Source organism: Panthera tigris, chromosome C1 (assembly GCF_018350195.1).
Source record: "Panthera tigris isolate Pti1 chromosome C1, P.tigris_Pti1_mat1.1, whole genome shotgun sequence".
In the NCBI taxonomy this organism is placed as follows: domain Eukaryota; kingdom Metazoa; phylum Chordata; class Mammalia; order Carnivora; family Felidae; genus Panthera; species Panthera tigris.
Genome location: NC_056667.1, coordinates 125,876,533 through 125,897,222, shown reverse-complemented (window position 1 = coordinate 125,897,222; position 20,690 = coordinate 125,876,533). Strand labels below are relative to the sequence as shown.

The window sequence follows — 20,690 nt, the reverse complement described above, 5'->3', positions numbered from 1 at the left end:
ATACCTCATGTTGCCTTATAGCATCCATCACTTTCCACCTTCACCCCTGGCAACTACTAATCTGTTCTCTATTTTTATAATTTTGACGTTGCAGTAATGTTATAGAGATGGAATCAACAACTGTGTAACCTTTGAAGTTTGGCTTTTTTTTTTTTTTTTTTTTTTTACCTCAGCATAATTCTCTGGAGATTCATCCAGATTGTTGTGTATATCAGTTGCGCCTCTTTATTGCTGAGTAGTGTTCCGTGATTTGGATGTACCACAGTTTGACCATTCACCCACTGAAGTATGTCTGAGTTCTTATTAGTTTTTGGCTGTTGTGAATAAAACTGTAAATATTCATGAATAGTGTTTTTTTTAATTTTTTTATTTTTTTTAGACAGAAGTTTTGATTTCTCTAGGATAAATGCCTGGGAGTACCATTGCTGAGTCAGATGGCAGTTGGATATTTAGTTATTTAAGAAATTGTCAAAATGTTTTTCCCAGTGATTGTATACCCCATCTTCCTAAAAGCATACATCAAGATAGGATTTGGAGTTCTTTTTGGTTTATTTGTTTGGTTTCTGGTTGTGTTTTATTTATTTATTTTTAATGTTTATTTATTTTGAGAGAGAGAGAGAGAAAGACAATCCTAAGCAGACTCTGGACCATCATTGTAGAGCCCAACACGTGGCTCGATCTCATGAACCATAAGAACATGACCTGGGCCAAAATCAGGAATTGGACACTTAACCGACTGAGCCACCCAAAATCCCCATGATTTTTTAATGTGTGTAAATTCTTTGGATGAAGATTTACTTCTGTTTAGGCTTTGTAGCCATACAAGCTTGCATTTGAATCCTGGCTTTCTTATCCAATGTCATAGTTTCCTCATTAGCGAAGAAGAATATAGTACTTGTCATATAGTTCTCAGAATTAAATTAGCCAGTATATGTTCAAGTTCTTGACACAAAGAAGACACTATTATATGATAGGCATCCCCAAAAAACATCAGTTCGTCCCCCACCTTTGGAACTAATAACTGGGCCTGTTTTTGCTGATGTTCGTGTTGTTTCAGTGAACTGTCATATCATCTCAAAAGAGTTTATATTATAATCAGTTCCAATCTATTAACAGGGTTATCACTTCTTTGTTTTATGTGTTGTTTCATTTTACTAAAAAATCTCTTACAGTTTTTCTGCTCACAGGTCTTACACTCATTTTTATTAGATTCGTTTCTAAAATGTGTAGTTTTTGATACTCTTGAGAATAGTATCAGTTTAAAATTTTATTTTCTTTTTGCCTGTGTAGAGGAAAATGACTGTGTATATTGATTATGTATTCATCAACCTTACTAAATTTGCTTACAACTCTACCAATTATGTATAAATTATTTTAATTCTATGCACATAATCCTGCTCTGTCATCTGTTAGATTTTTATTTTTTATTTAATATATATTTTTAATGTTTTTTATTTTTGAGAGAGAGAGAGAGAGAGAGACAGAGTGCAAGTGGGGGAGGGGCAGAGAGAGAGAGGAAGGCACAGAATACAAAGTAGGCTTCAGGCTCTAAGCTGTCAGCACAGAGCCCCATGCAGGGCTTGAACTCATGAACTAACTGCGAGATCATGACCTCCAAAGTCAGACGCTTAACCAACTGAGCCACCCAGGCTCCCCACTAGGTTGCTTTTTTGTTTTGTGGATGATTTCCTTCCCTGTGCAAAAGCTTTTGATTTTGGTGTAGTCCCAATAGTTTATTTTTGCTTTTTTTCCCCTTGCCTGAGGAGACGTATCTAGAAAAATGTTACAAAGGCCAAAGTCAAATTACTGCCTCTAGGAGGCATAAACTCTTCTGGGGGTTTTATGGTTTCGTGTCTCACATTCAGGTCTTTAATCCATTTTGAGGTTTTTGATTGTTTTTTTGGATGATGTGAGAAAGGGTTTCATTTTTTTGCATGTAGCGGTCCAGAATTCCCAGCACCATTCCTTGAAGAGACTGTTTTTTCCTTATTGTATATTCTTCTCTCCTTTGTCATAGATTAGTTGACGAGGTAAGCATGGGTTTATTTCTGGGCTCTCTATTATGTTGTGTTGATCTCTGGGTCTATCTTTCTGCCAGTGCCACACTGTTTTGATTTCTATAGCTTTGTAGTATATCTTGAAATATATGACCATGATACCTCCAGCTTTGTTCTTTCTTAAGATTGCTTTGGTTGTTCAGGGTCTTTTGTGGGTCCATACAATTTTTAGGATTATTTATTGGAATTCTGTGAAAAATGCTATTGGTATTTTCATAGGGATTGCATTGCATCTGTAGACTGCTTTGGGCAGGGGGGACATTTTAACAGTATTCTTCCAGTGCATAATCGTGGAATATCTTCCCGTTTGTTTCTGTCATCTTCAGTTTCTTCATCAATATTTTATAGTTTTCAGAGTAAGTCTTTCACCTCTGTGTTAAGTTTATTTCTAGGTATTCTTTTTGCTGCAGCTATAAATGAATTCATTTTCTCTTTTTGCTACTTTGTTATTAGTATATAGAAATGCAGCTGGTGTATGTTTACTAATTTTGTATCCTTCAACTTTACTGATTTCATGTATTACTTTTAGTAGTTTTATGTCAAATCTTTAGAGTTTTCTGTGTATAGTATCACACCATCTGCAAAAAGTCAAAACTACTATCTTAGCAATTTGGATACCTTTTATTTCTTTTTCTTGTCTGATTGCTGTGGCTAGGATTTCCAATACTGGGTTGATTAAAAGTGGCAAGAGTGGACATTCTTGTCTTGTTCCTGGTCTTAGAGGAAAAGCTCTTAGTGTTTCACCATTGAGTATGATATCAGCTCTGGGTTTTTCATAAATAGCATTTATTATGTTTAGATATGTTCCCTATAAACCTAGTTTGAGAGGTTTTCTCAAAATATATCATGAACAGATGTTGAATTTTGCCAAATCCTTTTTTTGCATCTATTGAGATGATCATATGATTTTTATCCTTAATTTTGTTGCTTGTGGCATATCATGTTGATTGATTTTCTAATATTGAGCCATTGTGTCCTTGGAATAAATCCTACTTGATCATGGTGAATGATCTTTTTAATGTATTGTTGAATATAGTTTGATGATATTTTCTTGAAGATTTTTAGTGTATTGTTGAATGTAGTTTGCTGATATTTTCTTGAAGATCCTATGTTCAGAGATGTTGGCCTGTAGGTTTCTTTTTTTGGTAGTTTCTTTGGTATCAGAGTAATCCTGGCCTAATAGAATGTAAGTTTTTTTTCCCTCTTCTATTTTTTGGACTAGTTTGAGGATAATAGGTATTTACATTTTTTTTTTATTGTTTTTTAAAAGTTTATTTATTTTGAGAAAGACAGCACACAAGAGGGGGCAGCGAGACAGGGAGAGAGAATCCCAAGTAGGCTCCTCACTGTCAGCTCAATGTCTGACATAGGGCTCAAACTCACAAACTGTGAGATCATGACCTGAGCTGAAACCAAGAGTTGGACGCTCAGCCAATTGAGTCACCAAGGTACCCCAACAATAGGTATTAATTCTTCTTTAAATGTTTGGTAGAATTTGCCTGTGAAGCCATTTGGTGCTGGACTTTGGTTTGTCAGGAGTTTTTGGATTACCGATTTAATTTTCTTTTTTTTTTTTAATTTTAACTAATTTATTTTTAGCACTTATGTATTTTGTTTATTGAGAGACAGAATGCAAGCAGGGGAGAGACAGAGAGAGGGAGACACAGAATCTGTGGCAGAATCCAGGCTCTGAGCTGTCAGCACAAAGCCTGATGTGGGGCTCAAACCCACAAACCATGAGATCATGACTGAAGTCAGATGCTTAACTGACTGAGCCACCCAGGTGCCTCACCAATTTAATTTTCTTATTAGTAATTAGTCTGTTCAGATTTTTCTATTTCTTCCTGATTCAGTTTTGGAAGATTGTGTTTCTAGGAGTTTATCCATTTCTTGTAGGCTGTCCCCTTTTTTGGCATATAATTTTTTGTCGTATTGTCTTACAATTCTTTATTGTTCTGTGGTGTTGAATGTTACTTCTCTTTCATTTCTAATTTTATTTTCTCCTGTTTGAGTTTTGTTTTTGTTTTTTGAGGAGTCTGGCTAAAAGTTTTATCAATTTTGTTAATCTTTCCTACAAGCCAGCTCCTTGTTTCATTGATCTTTCCTATTCTTTTTGTTTTGCTTTGCTTTTAGTCTCTATTTCATTTATTTCTGTCCTGATCTTTATTATTTCTTCTGCTGTGGGCTTTGTTCTTCTTTTTCTAGTTCCTTTAGTTGTAAAGTTAGATTGCTTAGTTAAGATTTATCTTGATTCTTGAGATAGGTCTGTATCACTAAAACTTTTCCTCTTTTTCATTTTCATTTGTTTCCATGTGTTTTTCTAAAGTTTATTTTATTTTTATTATTTTTGATATAGAGTGAACTGGGGAGGGGGCAGAGAGAGAGAATCTTAAGCAGGCTCCACACAGTGCCCAACGCAGGGCTCCATCTCATGACCCTGGGGTCATGACCTAAGATGAAATCAATAGTTGGATGCTCAACTGACTGAGCCACCCAGGCGCCCCTTCATGTGTTTTTCAGTTTCCTCTTTGATTTGTTTGTTGACCCATTGGCATGTCTTCGCTTCCACATATTTGTGTTTTTTCCAGTTTTTTTCTTGTGATTGATTTCTAGTTTCATAATATTGTGGTCATAAAAGATGCATGATATGATTTCAGTCTTCTGAAATTTATTGAGGCTTACTTTGTGGCCTAAGAGGTGATCTATCCTGGAGAATGCTCCTTGTGCACTTGAAAAGAATGTGTATTTTGCTGTCTTGTGACCAGATGTTCTATATATATGTTAGGTCCTTCTTGTCTAATGTGTCATTCAAAGGTGGTGTTTCCTGGGTGCCTGGGTGGCTCAGTCGGTTAAGTGTCCAACTTTGGTTCAGTTCATGATCTCACAATTCGTGGGTTCGAGCCCTGCATTGGGCTCTTTGCTGATAGCTCGGAGCCTGGAGCCTGCTTCAGATTTTGTGTCTCTCTCTGCCCCTATCCTGCTTGTGCTCTGTGTTTCTTTCTCTCTCTCAAAAATAAATAAACCTTAAAAAAAATTTAGAAAAAAGGTGGTGTTTTCTTTATTGGTTCTGCCTGGATGAATATCCTTTGATATAACTGAGGTGTTAAAGTCTCCTACTATTATTGTATTACTGCAATTTCTCCCTTTGTCTCTATTAACGTTTGTGTTACGTGTTTTGGTGATTCACCATTGGGTACATAGATATTTACAATTCTTATATCCCCTTGTTGAATTATCTTCTTTATCGTTATATAGTGTCTTTGTCTTTCATTACATTGTTAGTTTTAAACTCTGTTTTGTCTGATACAGGTATTGCTACCTTGGCTTTTTTCTCCCTTCCATTTTCATGGAATATCTTTTTCCTTCCTTTAGTTTTCAGTTTTTGTGTCTTTTTAAGTCTGAAGGGAGTCTCTTGTAGGCAATATGTAGATGTGTGTGTGTGTGTGTGTGTGTGTGTGTGAACTTTTTCTGTTCCCCACATCTTTTTGATTGGATCATTTAGTCCATTCACATTTAAAGTTAATTATTGATAGATGTGTGTCTTGCCATTTTGTTAATTGTGTTTAGTTGTTTTTGTTAGTATTTTTTTTTCTTTTGCTTTCTTTCCTAGTTATTAATTACTTTCTGTAGTATTATGCTTGGCTTTCTTTTTATTGTTTGTCTATTATAGGTGTTGTGTTTCTGGTTACCATGAGGTTCATATATGGTGTCCTAATTATATATCAGGCTGTATTAAGTTGATGGTCACTTAAGTTTGAACACATTGGAAGTTCTGAAAGAACTTTTTTTACTCATGCCTTCCATACTTTATTTATATGATGTCATTTATTACCTATTTTTATTTGTAATTTTCGTACTTCTAATTACGAGCCTCTCTTTTCCACTTAAAGAATTCCCTTTAAGATTTCTTGTAAGGCTGCTTTAGTGGTAATACCCTTCTTTAACATTTGTTATTCTGGGAAATCTATCTTTCCATCAATTCTGAATGAAAATTATGACAGGTAGCCTATTTTTGTTTTTGTTTTTTTTTCCTTTCAGCACTTTGAATGTATCATACCACTCATTTCTGACCCACAAAGGTTCTGCTGAGAAATCGGCTGATGGCCTTATGGTGTTTCCCCTATATGTAACTTTTTACTTCTTTCTTACTGATTTAAAAATGTTTTCTTTATCTTTAACCTTTGGCATATTAATTATTATGTATTACGGTGTGCACCTTCTTGGGCCATCTTTTTTGGAATTCTCTATGCTTCATGAACCTGGATGTCTGTTCTTCCATAGGCTAGGGAATTTTTCATCTATTCTTTTTTAAATAAGTTCTATGCTTTTTTCTCTCTTTTCCTTCTAGTACCTGTATAATGTGAATGTTCGTTTGGTCTTGTATAAGAGATCCCCTAACCTATCCTTATTTATTAATATTATTATAATTATATTTTTTGTTTAGCACAGGTTCTTTCATTACACAGATCACAAATCTGTTCTTCTACATCTTCTAATGTATTGTTGATTCCCTCTAGTGTAATTTCCATTTCACTTACTGTATTTCTCAACTCTGATTATTCTTTTATATTTTCTGTTTGTCAAAATTCTCACTAAGTTTTTCCATTCTTCTTTTCTGTCCAACAAGCATTTTTATGATCGTTACTTGAATCCTTTATCAAGCATATTGCTTATCTGTTTCATTTAGTTCTTTTTCTGAGGTTTTGTTTTGTTCTTTCATTTGAAGGATGTTCCTCTGTCTCCTCATTTTCTTCACTTGTTTCTATGAATTAGGTGGAACAGCTAATTCTCCTAAATTTTAAGCAATGGTCTTGTATATAATCATCCCCTGTGTAGACTGTGTGTGCCTAGTGACTTTGGTTGGATGGCTGGGATGTCTGGGGCACTCTGTATTGGGGCCGACATGATATGATGACCTCAGCTGAAGTGGGCATATGTCGGGGTGGTCTCAGGACTCTTTGTCTCAAGGCACCCTGGCAGGACAGCTAAAGGTGAAGTGTATGTTAGCCAGAGTGTCCTGGGACTGTGTAGAGGATGCCTTGGTAGGAGAGCTAAAGCTGAAGTGGATGTGGGTCGGTACAGTCCCTGGGTTCTCTACACAGAGGGCACTCTGGCAGGATAGCTGAAGCTGAAGTGGGTGGAAACCACCACAGTGTCCCAGGACTTGCTGCATAGAGTGTACCCTGCTAAGGCAGGGTCCAGGCCACGGTGTCCCATTGTGCTGCATGCAGGGGTACCCTGGCATGATAGCTGTAGCTGAAGTGCACACAGGCTGGGGCATTTCCCAGGGGTCTCCACATAGGAGGGAGGTGGTTGAAGCTGGAGTGGATGCAAATCAGGATGTCTTGGGATGCTCAGCACCGAGGATTCCCAGGTAGGGTTGACAGGAGCTGAGGCTTGTAGAGGCTAGAGTGTCCTGGTGTGCTCATGCAGGGGCTGCCCTGGCAAGGTGGGTGGAACCTTGGCAGGGTGGGGACAGTGGTTTCCTGAGGTGTTCCACTAGTGCCTTTGGCAGGTGTTTAAAACTGATATGGGCATGGGCTGGGGATTCCTGGGACACTCTATGGAGGGGGGCACCTTGGATGGGTGGCTGGAGCCTTAAGTAGGTGTGAGCCAGGAGGTCTTAGAGCACTGTGCCCTGGGGTGCCCTAGCAAGCTTCCTGGAGCCAAAGTGGTGCAGGCCCGGAATGCACTGGGGTGCTTTATGCGTGTATCACCTTGGCAGTATGGCTGGAGTTGTAAACAAGTGGTGACATGGATTGTCCTTGTGTATGCTGCTCTGAGGCTGTTTTGGTGGGATGGCTGGGGCTGGTGTGGGCTAGGGGCCCATAGCTCACTGAAGGAATAGGCCACCTAAGGTGCCCACACCCTACTCCCATCCGCACCATCAGGGTGGAAACTGAATGTAAACTGATGCTGTCCAACCTCTCCAACCTGGAGAGTTCCAGCAGCTCCCTTGCTGTTTGATGGAGTTCTATGGCTGGATATTTTACATACTAGCTTCTCTTTCAAACCCTGATATTTTCTTCTGTGATCCAGGGCATCCCAGGCTGGTATGGGCCAGGGACGCGGTGCTTGCTGATGTGGTAGGCCGGCTCTGCCACCTGAACCCTGCTCCTATTGCACTCTCAAGGCGGAGGATGTGCATAAATGTTGGGCTTGCCAGAACCTCCCACTTGAAGGTAGTTGCAGTAGCTCACCGCCATTCAGCAGGATTCTGTTCGGCTGGTTCCTGTATATTCTAGTTGCCCTTTTAAACCATGGCTTTTTTTTTTTTTTTTTCCTCCGTGCCCTAGGGTAGATGAATCTGCTCGAGGTCAGTCCATCCCTTATGCAGTTGGCAGCATCAGAGGTGGGGTTTCCTTTGTTAGCATGTCTTCATTGGCTTATCTTTTGTTTTGTAGAAGTTGTTCAGACAGCCCTCAGTTCTTCTTCAGGAGGAATTATTCTGTACATAGGCATAGAATTGGTGTGTTCATGGAGAAGGTGAGTTTAGGGTTTTCCCATGTTGCTGTCTTGGACTGGAACGAAATTTTGATTTTTTTTATTTCTCCTTTCCCTTTTTTTTTTTTTTTAATTCAAGTGAGGTGATTTACACTGTTAAATAAAATTGGCAATAATAGATATATTTATGTCTTTTCTGATCTTGCAGGGAAAGGTTTCAACATTTTACCTTAAGTCTGATGTTTGCTGAAGGTTTTTGGTAAAAACTTGTATCATATGAAGTAAGTTCTCCTATTTTTCCTATGTTAGGTAGCTTTTGTTCTAAATGAATTTTGAATTTTATCAGATGCTTTTTTCCCTACTGTTGAGATGACTGTGCAACTTCTTTGTAATTTTTGAGAATTACAGTGATTGAGCTTTTTTCACAGTGCATTTTTTAACAGCTTAATTGAGATATAATTCTCATACTGTAAAATTCACTCGTTTTGCAATTCTGTGAGTTTTGATATATTCATAGAGTTTGGGAACCATCATCACAATCTAATTTTAGAACAGTTTCATCACTCTAAAAAGAAACCCAGTGCTTATTAGCGGTTGCTCTCTGTTCTCTGCCACCATACTCCTCCCACCCACTGTCCAGACTCTAGACTTAGGCAGCTACTCATTTACTTTCTATCTGAAGGTATTTGCCTACTCTGGACCTTGACTTCTGTCCCTGAGTTTAATATTTTCAGGGTTCATTCATGTTATAGCATGTATCAGGATTTCATTGATTTTATTGTCAATGATTTCATTGATTTTATACTCCATTGTATGGATATACTACATTTTCTTTATCATGTCATCAGTTTATGGACATTTTGTTTGTTTCTCTTTTTAACTACTATGAATAATTCTACTATGAACATTTTTATGCAAGTTTTTGTGTGCTTGTATGTTTTACATTTGTTTTGGGTGTATACCTAGAAGTAGAATTTCCAGGTCTTATCTTTTTTTTTTTGCCATCCTAATGATTGTGAAGCATCTCATTTTGGTTTTGATTTGCAGTTTCCTTACTACTAATGATGTTGAACATTTTTTTGTTTGTGCTTATTGGCCATTTATATACATTATTTGGAGAAATGTCTATTCAGATATTTGCCCATTTTTAGATAGGGTTATCTTCCTTATATATTCTGGGTATCCATTTTTGTCAGATATAATTTGAAAATATTTTCTACCCTTCTTTGGGTTGTCTTCACTTCCTTGATGGTGTTATTTGCAGCTGTAAAGGTTTTAATTTTGGTGAAGTCCAGTTTATTTTTTGCTGTTGTTGCTTTTATTTTTGGCTTTGTATTTAAGAAATCATCACATAACCCAAGGGCATGAAGATTTACTCTTCTGCTTTTTTTTTTTTTTTTTTTTTTTTTTAAGAGTTTTACCATTCTGGCTACTACATGAAAAATCAACTAACCCTGAATGTAAGAGTTTATTTCTGGAATCTCAAATCTGTTCCACTGATCTGTCTGTCATCAATCTAGTACTACACTGTCTTTGGTAGCTTTGTGGTATGTTTTACAAGCAGGAAGTATAAGCTCTCTAACTTCATTCTTTTTCAAGATTATTTGGGGTTTGATTGAGTTTTAAAAGTTTAACTAGCATTGCATTCCTAAAATAAGCCCATTTTGTTTATTTTTTAAAAGTTTGTTTATTTTGAGTCAGGGGACAGAGGGATAGGGAGAGAGAGAATACTGGCAGGCTCCAAGCTCAGTCAGCATGGAACCAGACCCAGGACTCAATCTCATGAACAGTAAGATCATGACCTGAGCCAAAATCCAGTCTGATGTTCAACTGACTGAGCCACCCAGGTGCCTAAAATAAGCCCATTTTAAATGTCTTAATATTTTAGGCTTTTAATTTATTGCTGTCTTGGTTTACTAATATGTTGTTTACCCATGAATAAGGGGAAATGGCTTATATACATATTTTTTTGTATTGTGTTTGTCAGATCAACGTGGTGTCTCTCCCGATTGAATGGGGGCTCTTCTTATATGTGAGGTGACAGTAGGGGAGAGGCTGGTGGTGTGGGCAGTGAAAGAATTCACCTGAGGCTGAACAAAGTAGATAGAAGTTTATTGAATACACTGCAAGGGAGCAGTGGGCAGGATGGCAGAAGAGAGATTGTCTGCAGTGAGGCAGTTTTTAATGGTAGAAGGTGAAGAGGTATGGGAACATATGGAATTTTCCCTTCTTTTGGTAACTGTGCCTGGGTGTAAGTAGCCCATTGGTCATTTAAGGCTTATGGATATTTTGAGGTGATGATTTTACTGTTGATTATCTCAATAGCTTTATCTTCTACCATTCTCTACTTTGGTTCAGCCACATCGGCCTCCTTTCTGTTTCTAAAATCACTCAGCCCTTTCTCAGCGTGGAGGCTTTCCATTGATCCTGTCTGTGTGAAGTGCTCTTCTCTCAATTTTGAACTTGGTTGGCTCTTTTACCCCCTTCACACTATAGACTAAGCTCATCCTAGGAGAGTCCTTACCTGGTCAGCCTACCTAAAGCGGTCATTACTCTCTTAAGTTCCTTCATATTATTTGTACTTATTTATTTGTAATTATTTATTTATTTTTAGTCTCCCCCTCAAAAATGTAAGCTTTGTGAGAGTGGTCTTTGCTTCTCTGGATTCTGGCAGATTATAACTATTTGTTATTAGTAAATATTTGTTGAATTCTTGAGATTCTTAAACATTGGATACAGAGGTTGATGACTTCTTTTGGGTGGGGTGTAAAGTTTTATAAATCTGCAAGTAATTAAGAGAAAAGCAAATTTACTTTGAAGATGGAGTGACACTCTGTATAAACATAACAATTGGGACGCCTGGGTGGCTCAGTCAGTTAGGCGTCTGACTGTGGCTCAGGTCATGATCTCACGATCTGTGAGTTCAAGCCCTGTGTTGAGCTGTGTGTTGACAGCTCGGAGCCTGGAGCCTGCTTTGGATTCTTCGTCTCCTTCTCTCTCTGCCCCTCCTCCGCTCACGTTCTCTCTCTGTCTCCCAAAAATAAATAAAAAATGTTAAAAACCTTATTTTAAAAATACAAAATATATAACCATGTAAGCAATCTAAATACAAAATATTATTAGAGAAGTTTTCTAGTTTAGTGACTTAGTAAGACTTTTTCTTGCATAGATCTGAGAATTTACAGATATATGAAATTTTTATATAAAAAAATTAAAATGACATTTGTGGAAACCCAGTGGTGAGGAAAGTGCCAGTCAGGCAGTGATTCATTCTGTGGATTCGTTTGATTTAAAAGAATTCATTTTAATATTTAAAAACGAATCTCATTTAATAATGTTGAGTTAATATAATTATAAATTTGGAGTTGATGTCTTTGTATTTTATAATTTTTAAAATGCAGTTTTACCCCATTCTTAGAAAATCTGGTGTGATATGAAAATGTATATCTTAAAAGGATTAATTTTAAAAGACTTCCACTTTCTATAGGAAATCATTTCTTATTTTAAAAATTATTTAGTTTTTAGGTGCCGGAGGGGTCATCATTAAGCACAGTTCATGAGTTCCAGTCCCTTATAGGGTGAGCTCGAGCCCCACTTGGGATGAGCTCTGGGCTCTGCTTGGGGTGAACTCGAGCCCTGCTTTGGGTAAAACACGAGCCCGCTTCAGGTGAACCCCGCTTCTCTCTCTCTCTTTCTCGCTCTCTCTCTCTCTCTCTCTCTCTCTCTGGCCTTTGCTCACTTGTGCCGTCTCTCAAAAAAAAAAAAATATTTAGTTTTAAAAAATCCGGTTGATTTTTAACTTTTCAGTAAAACATTTATTGCTTAACACAGGGTTATGGTTATATTATGGTTCAGTTTGAAATACAAATGAAATAAAGGATGCTGGTTCCTAGATTGTGCATTGAGTAATTGCTTTTGGGCTCAGTGCTTTGAATTGTCTTAAGAGCTCATTTTGTGAAAGTTATTTAACCAATTTATGTAGATAGTATATCAAGTCTACTGATATAAGTACTTTAGTATTATTATTTATGTTTAATTCTCTAATACACGTAGTAATAACCATTTTCCCCATCCCTCCTCTTTGGTGATTTCTTTTTCTTTTCTTTCTTTTTTTTTTTTTTTAGGAGCATGATGCCTAGAGTTCATAAGATAAAAAAGTCTCTTCCACCTCAGAATTCTTGTTTGACAAATGAATCTTATAAACAGTTGGATTTTTTGCCTGACAAACTAAGAGCAAAGCTGCTTCCTTTCCAGAAAGATGGCATTGCTTTTGCCCTCAGAAGAGATGGCAGGTAAAGTACTTTTTTCAAGACATACTAAAAATGTTAAGTTCTGGCAAGTATATATATATATAAAAGCAAAGGTCTGTGCAAACCATTCTTTTTCTATATACCTAGTATTCCCATTTATTTTTTTTATTATATCTTAAAATAATAATTTTAGGATATATCGTATTTTGCCTTCATTCTTTTTTTTTTTTTAACTTGTTTTATTTTTTATTTTTTCAAATTTACATCCAAATTAGTTAGCATATCGTGCAACAATGATTTCAGGAGTAGATTCCTTAGTGCCCCTTACCCATTTAGCCCATCCCCCCTCCCACAACCCTCCAGTAACCCTCAATTTGTTCTCCATATTTATGAGTCTCTTATGTTTTGTCCCCCTCCCTGTTTTTATATTATTTTTGTTTCCCTTCCCTTATGTTCATCTGTTTTGTCTCTTAAAGTACTCATGTGAATGAAGTTATATGATTTTTGTCTTTTCTCTGACTGACTAATTTCACTTAGCATAATACCCTCCAGTTCCATCCACGTAGTTGTGAATGGCAAGATTTCGTTCTTTTTGATTGCCTACCCCATTGTAATACCCCATTGTATATATATACCACATCTTCTTTATCCATTCATCCCATCGATGGACATTTGGGTTCTTTCCATACTTTGGCTACTGTTGATAGTGCTGCTATAAACATGGGGGTGCATGTGTCCCTTCGAAATAGCACACCTGTATCCCTTGGATAAATGCCTAGTAGTGCAATTGCTGGGTTGTAAGGTAATTCTATTTTTAGTTTTTTGAGGAACCTCCATACTGTTTTCCAGAGTGGCTGCACCAGCTTGCATTCCCATGCCTTCATTCTTGAGTGATACTTCGATTGACAATATAGCTCTACTATTTTTTTTTCTTCCAGCTCTACTATTTTTTAAAGTTTATTTATTTATTTTGAGAGAGAGAGAGAGAGAGAGAGCATGTGTGCATGCACGGATGAGGAGCAGAAAGAGGGAGAGAGAGAATCCCAAGCAGGTACTGCACTGTCAGTGCAGAGCCCACTGTGGGGCTTGATCTCACCAACCCTGAGATCATGATCTGAGCTAAAATCAAAAGTCGGACGCTTGACTGACTAAGCCACCAGGCTCCCCTACAGCTCTACTTTAATAGCCATTTTTTTTCTTAGCACTTTGAAGGTTGTGTTCTATTGACTTATGTCTTTCATAGTTACCATTAAAAAGTGTGCTCTTGAGTCTGAAAAATTTACTTTACAGGTGACTTATTGATTACAAGGAGAAAAACTACAAAAAGGTCCTTTAGTATAGCCTATAGTGGTGTAGCTACAGACATAATGTGCTGCACAGGAATTATACAACATTCCTAACTGGTGTTCTTCCTGCAAATTACCTGTCCTTTAATCATGAGGAAACAGTGTAACCTGTTCAGAATGTGGGATTTTTGTTGGAAAATTGACCTGAACTCTTCAAGTGATACAATGGCATGAAACAACCAAGGGAAGTGATGAGAATGTCCTAAGTTGAGAGAGACCTAATAGTTAAAATATCTGAAAGTAATACATAAATCTTTAAAAAAAAATTTTTTTTTTAACATTTATTCGTTTTTGAGAGAGAGAGCATTAGCAGGGAAGAGGCAGAGAACGAGGGAGACACAGAATCTGAAGCAGACTCCACACTCTGAGCTGTCAGCACAGAGCCCGATGCGGGGTTCGAACCTATGAACTGTGAGATCATGACCTGAGCTGAGGTCAGACGCTTAACTGACCGAGCCACCCAGGTGCCCCAGCAATATATAAATCTTGATTAGATCCTGGATAAGTAAAAAGAAAAGTTTTAGAGCACATATTTAAGATAAATAGGAAAATTTCATCTGTACTGTATTAAGAGTGATGAATAATGTCAGTTATCATGGATGAGGTAATGATGTTGTAGTTGAAAGAATGTTCTTGTTCTTGGAAAATGCATGATAAAGAATTTGGGATGTAGAATCCTGAGAACAGCCTACTTTCTACATTTTCCCAAAAGGAAAGGACATATGTATGTTTAGAGAGACTTTGAGTCAGCCAAAATGTTAACACTGAATCTGGTGAGTGGTACAAGAGTGTTCACTGTAGTATTCTTTTTGGCTTTTCTGTCAGTTTGAAAATTAAAAAAAAAAGAAAAGGAAAAAAAAGAATCAGTCTAATTTTCATTCCTTTGTAGGTCAACTATCTTTTCTGATTAGATCCAATCTATCTGTATCTGTTATTAGGATTCTCTCTTGGTCTTCAGAGTTCTGCAGTTTCATTATAATTTATTCATTCTGGTTTTCTTTTTATATATTCTCCCTGAGATTATTGTGCATTTTTAATCTGGGATTTGTGTCATGTTGATTCTGGAAAATTCTCAGCTGTTACTTCTTTAAATATTGATTCTCACCCATTCTGTTTATTTTCTTTTTCTGCAATGTCTATTAGACTTAACCTTTTCCTCTTCCATTAATGTCTCATATTTTTTGTGTCTATCTGTGCGACATGATGGCTACTTTTAAAGATCTTTTTTTTAATAAGAGATCATGATTCAGTTTTTCTAGTCTGTTTAACTTACCTACTCAGTTGTTATTTTTAATTTTAATTTTTTATTTTTATCTTATTTTTCATTTAAATTTTAGTTATTTAACATACAGTGCAATATTAGTTTCAGGATAGAATTCAGTGATTCATCACTTACATATAACATCCAGTACTCCTCACAAATGTCTTGTTTAATACCCATCACTCATGTAGCCCATCTCCCACCCCCCTCCCTCCATCAACCTTCTGTTTATTCTCTATTGTTAAGAATCTCTTGGGGCATCTGGGTGGCTTAGTCAGTTAAGCATCCAACTTCAGCTCAGGTCATGATCTCACGGTTCGTGAGTTCGAGCCTCTCGTTGGGCTCTGTGCTGACAGCTCAGAGCCTGGAGCCTGCTTCGGATTCTGTGTCTCCCTCTCTCTCTCTCTGCCCCTCCCCCCCTCATGCTCTGTCTGTCTCTCTCAAAAATAAATAAATATTAAAAAACAATTTTTTTAAGAATCTCTTATGGTTTGTTCCCCTGTCTCCTCTTTCCCCTTTCCCATTTATCCATCTGTTTCTTAAATTCCACATATGAGTGAAATCATATCGTATTTGTCTTTCTCTGACTGACTCATTTCGCTTAGCTTGATATGTCCTAGCTCCATCCATATCATTGCAAATGGCAAGATTTCATTCTTTTTGATGACTAAGTAATATTCCTGTGTGTGTGTGTGTGTGTGTGTGTGTGTACACACACACACACACACACACACACACACACACACACGTATATATATATATATATATATATATACACGCCACATTTTTTTTGTCCATTGATTAGTTGATGGACATTTGGGCTCTCTCCATAGTTTGTATATTGTTGATAATGCTGCTATAAACATTGGGGTGCATGTACCCCTATGAGACTGTAGTTTTGTATTCTTTGTGTAAATACCTAATAATGTAATTGCTGGATCATAGCATAGTTCTATTTTTAGTTTTCTGAGGAACCTCCAAACTGTTCTCCAGAGCGACTGTGCCAGTTTGCATTCCCATCAACAGTACCAGAGGGTTCCCTTTTCTCCACATCCTTGCCAATGCCTGTTGTTTCTTGTGTTGTTAATTTTAGCCATTCTGACAGGTGTGAGGTTGTGTCTCATCGTGGTTTGATTTGTATTTCCCTGATGATGAGTGATGATGTTGAGCATTTTTTCATGTGTCTGTTAGCCATCTGGATGTCTTTGGAAAAGTGTCTATTCATGTCTTCTGCCCATTTCTAACTTGGGTTATTTGTTTTTTGGGTGTTGAGGTTGATAAGTTTCAAAGTCTATATTTTGGATACTAACCCTTTATCAGACGTCATTTGCAAATATCTTCTCCCATTCTGTAGCCTGCCTGTTAGTTTTGTTCATTGTTTCCTTCACTGTGCAGAAGCTTTTTATCTTGATGAAGTCCCAATAGTTCATGTTTGCTTCTGTTTCCCTTGCCTTTGGTGATGTGTCTAGCAAGAAGTTGCTCCGTCTGAGGTCAAAGAGGTTGTTGTCTGTGTTCTCCTCTATCTCCTATTCAGTTTTTAACTTTTTTTAATGTTTATCTATTTTAGAGAGAGAGAGAGAGAATATTAGATAGAGAGGGAGACACAGGATCCAAAGCAGGCTCCAGGCTCTGAGCTGTCAGCACAGAGCCCAACGTGGAGCTCGAACTCATGAGACATGAGATTATGACCTGAGCTGAAGTCAGATGCTTAACCGATGGAGCCACCCATCACCTTTTCAGTTTTTAATGAATTTTTTGACATGATGTAGAAAATACATGGGGCAAAGTATACAGATTATAAGTATACAACTTGAAGAATTTTCACAGTATTGCCATCAGAAAGATAAAAAAATAGTACATTACCTGTATCCCAGAAACCTTTCTCTTGCCCCTTCCCAATCACTATTGCCTCCCTCCTCTCCAAAGGTAACCAACCATTTATCCTGACGACTCAAACCACAGATTACATTAATATGTTCGACTATATCATTGTAATCATCTGTATATACTCTTTTGTATCTGACTTCTTTCACTCAACATCATTGTGATAATGTTCCTTATTATTGCATATGGTTGTAGTTGGTTCATTCTCATTGCCATATGTAAATAAACCATAATTCTTTTATTCATTCACTTGCTGATGAATATTTGAGTTGTTACTAGTTTGAGGCTAGTAACTATGCTATGAACATTTGTATAGAAATCTCTTGGTAAATACATACATACACAAACATTTCTGTCATGTGTATACCAAGAAGTATAATTGTTGGGTTATAACATTTGTGTATATTACAAGTAAAAAACTGTCCATATCAGTTTGCCAGGGCTGTCATAATGAAATACCACAACTGGGCGACTTAAACAACAGAAATTTATTGTCTCACATTTCTGGAATCTAGAGTCCAAAATCAAGGTGTTAAAAGAGTTGATTCCATTTTAGGGTTCTGAGGGAAAGATGGCTGTCTTTTCATGTCATCCTCTCCCTATTTGTATCTATTCCCTTTTTTTTTTTTAAACTTTTTTTTTTTTTTAATGTTTATTTATTATTGAGAGACAGAGAGTGCATGAGCAGGGGAGGGGCAGAGAGAGGAGGAGACACAGAATCCGAAGCAGGCTCCAGGCTCTGAGCTATCAGCACAGAGCCCAACGCGGGGCTCGAACTCACAAACCACAAGATCATGACCTGAGCTGAAGTCGAATGCTCAACCTACAGCCACCCAGGTGCCCGTCTTCCCTTTCTTTAAGGACACAAGTCATATTGGATTAAGGCCCATGCTAATGATCTAATTTTAATTAATTATATCTGCACTGACTCTATTTCCAAATCAGGTCACATATTGAGGCACTGGATGTTAGAACTTTAACATGCGAATTTTGTGGGGGGCATAATTCAATCCATATCTCAGCCAAACATTTTTCAAAGTGTACCAACGTTTACTTATTAGTGTGTAAGAGTCCCAGTTGTATTACATCCTCACCAACGGTTCTTACTGCGTGTCTTTAATTGCACCTTAGGTATCCTGGCAAGTGCATAGTGATATCCATTTAGGTTTTCATTTATACTTTTCTGATAACAAATGAAATTTAACACTTTTTCATATGCTTATTAGCCATTTGGTTGTCCTTTTATTAAGTGCCTGTTCATGTGTTACCTATTTTTCTTCTGGGCTGTTTGCCTACTTCTTAGCATTTTCTAGGAGTCTTTTGTCAGATATATATGTTGCAAATAAATGTTCTCAGGCTATGTTTTGCCTTTTCTCTTTCTTACTGATATCTTTTTTTGTTGTTGTTAAATATGAAATTTATTGTCAAATTGGTTTCCATACAACACCCAGTGCTCATCCCAAAAGGTGCCCTCCTCAATACCCATCACCCACCCTCCTCTCCCTCCCACCCCCCCATCAACCCTCTCTTACTGATAGCTTTTAATAACCACAAGTTCTCAATTTTAATGTCATCTTAAATACTCATTATCAGTCTTGTATTTTACACCTGACACTTTTTGCATCTTGTTTTGCAAACCTTTGTCTGCTACAAGGTTGTGAAGTTAATTTTCTGTCTTCTAAAAAGTTCATTGTTTTATTTTTTACATTCAGTTCTCCATTACACTTAGAGTTGATTTTTGTATGTGGTATCAGGTAGGGATCTGAGTTGATTATTTATTTATTATTTAATTTTGTATTTAAATGTCTGATTGATCCATTACAATTTATTGGAAAGACTTAACTTTCTCCTGCTATATTAGACTTTTGTCATAAATTACATAACTTTATGTGGATCTTTCTAGATAAGTGCTGTCTAATTGGACTTTCTCCCATTATGCAAGTGTTCATATGTGTGCTATTTAATTCAGTAGTTATTAGCCACATGTGATTACTGAGCTCTTGAAATATGGCTAGTGTAACTAAGGACAGAATTTCATATTTTAACTAATTTTAATTAATTTAAATTTAAACAGCCATATATCTGGTGGCTACTGGATAGGACAGTACAGGTATAGATTCTTTATTTATCTGATTGCCAATCTTAATTATTGTAACTTAATAATAGACATCTGATCTAAGATAGTATAAGTCTTACAGCTTTATTATTTTTTCCAAGTTGCCACAGCTGTTGTTGATTCTTTGTATTGCCTTTAAGTTGTAGAAATCAGGGACATCTGGGTGTCTCAGTTGGTTAAGTGTCAGACTCTTGGTTTCTGGCTCAGGTTATGATCTCATGGTTTATGAAATCAAGCCCTACATCAGGGCTCTCAGCACAGAGCCTGCTTGGGATTTTCTTGCTCTCCCTCTCTTTCTCTCTTTGCCCCTACCCTCCCATGCTCACATGCTCTCTCTCAAAATAAATAAATAAACTTTAAAAAAATCATTTATCACTTTTCACCAAAAAATGTTGGGGTTGTAAATGGAATATTTTGCATCTGTATATCAGTTTGGGGGAGAGTTGATATCTTTATAGGATGGGGTATTTTAATCCATTATTATGCATTATTCTTCTGTTTATTTAATTGCCCTTCATTTATTTTCATCTCAATTATTATTTCCCTTATTTAATTTTTTTCAATAAGATTTTATATTTTTAATATATAATTCTTTCTCATGTATCATTACACTTATTCCTAGATATGTAGTATTTTTGATGTTGCTATCAAATGTTATTTCCCCCCTCTGGTTGTTTTGAAGATTTTCTCTTTGGTCACTCAAAAGTTTTGCTATGTGTGATATGTCTAAGTTTCCATTTAAACTTCTTCATTTTTGGGTTGATGTCATTTATTTGCACTAGGAATATTCTCAGTCTCTTCAAATCTCTTCAAATTTTATTTTTGCCCCATTCTTTTCCCTTCTTGGTCTCCAGTTATACTTATATTAGACCTTTTCTCTGTGTCCTATATAGTGCTTATCTTTTGTATTTACTTATTTTTTAAAAATTTCTGTGCTTTACTTGGATATTTGTTGTTTACCCATACTGTTGTTTACTAATCCCATCTCTTGCTATTAAATTAATTTATTGGATTTTCTAAAAGAAAAGACCATCGCTCAAAATACTTGAAACCAAAACTCATTCAATATGGCTGAAACAAAAAAGTTGAATTTACTACTTGGTAAAGCAAGGGAGAACTGTGCTCCTTAAAGACGGCAAACAAAGCAAAGAGTTGATATTGAATCAGACTTTGAGGAAGTTTGGAGTCTTTAAAAAGCAGGAGTGTTTAAGTGTTTGTTCAATAGCAGAATATACTTTAAGCTTTAGCTGACAAATGTCAAAGAACATTCAGTCCTTTCCTATCTTGAAATTGGAGAATAGGAACATTTTGTTTTCTGTTCTTGAGGTCAGA

At 36.6% G+C, this 20,690-nt stretch overlaps 1 protein-coding gene across 6 annotated transcripts in view; it reads left to right on the top strand.

Annotated features, from left to right (window-relative positions):
• The window catches only part of ZRANB3 (zinc finger RANBP2-type containing 3), a 303,727-nt gene that overhangs the window by 9,099 nt on the left and 273,938 nt on the right, over positions 1–20,690 (top strand). For 4 of the 6 annotated variants that reach the window (XM_042994356.1, XM_015545089.2, XM_042994357.1 and 1 more), the window contains exon 2: positions 12,626–12,793. In XM_042994356.1, coding sequence (XP_042850290.1) covers positions 12,630–12,793 — 164 coding nt within the window. In that variant the 5' untranslated portion in view covers positions 12,626–12,629. Of the gene's footprint in view, positions 1–8,706; positions 8,783–12,625; positions 12,794–20,690 lie in introns of those variants that run through there. The other 2 variants (XM_042994355.1, XM_042994358.1) reach the window with 2 other exon arrangements.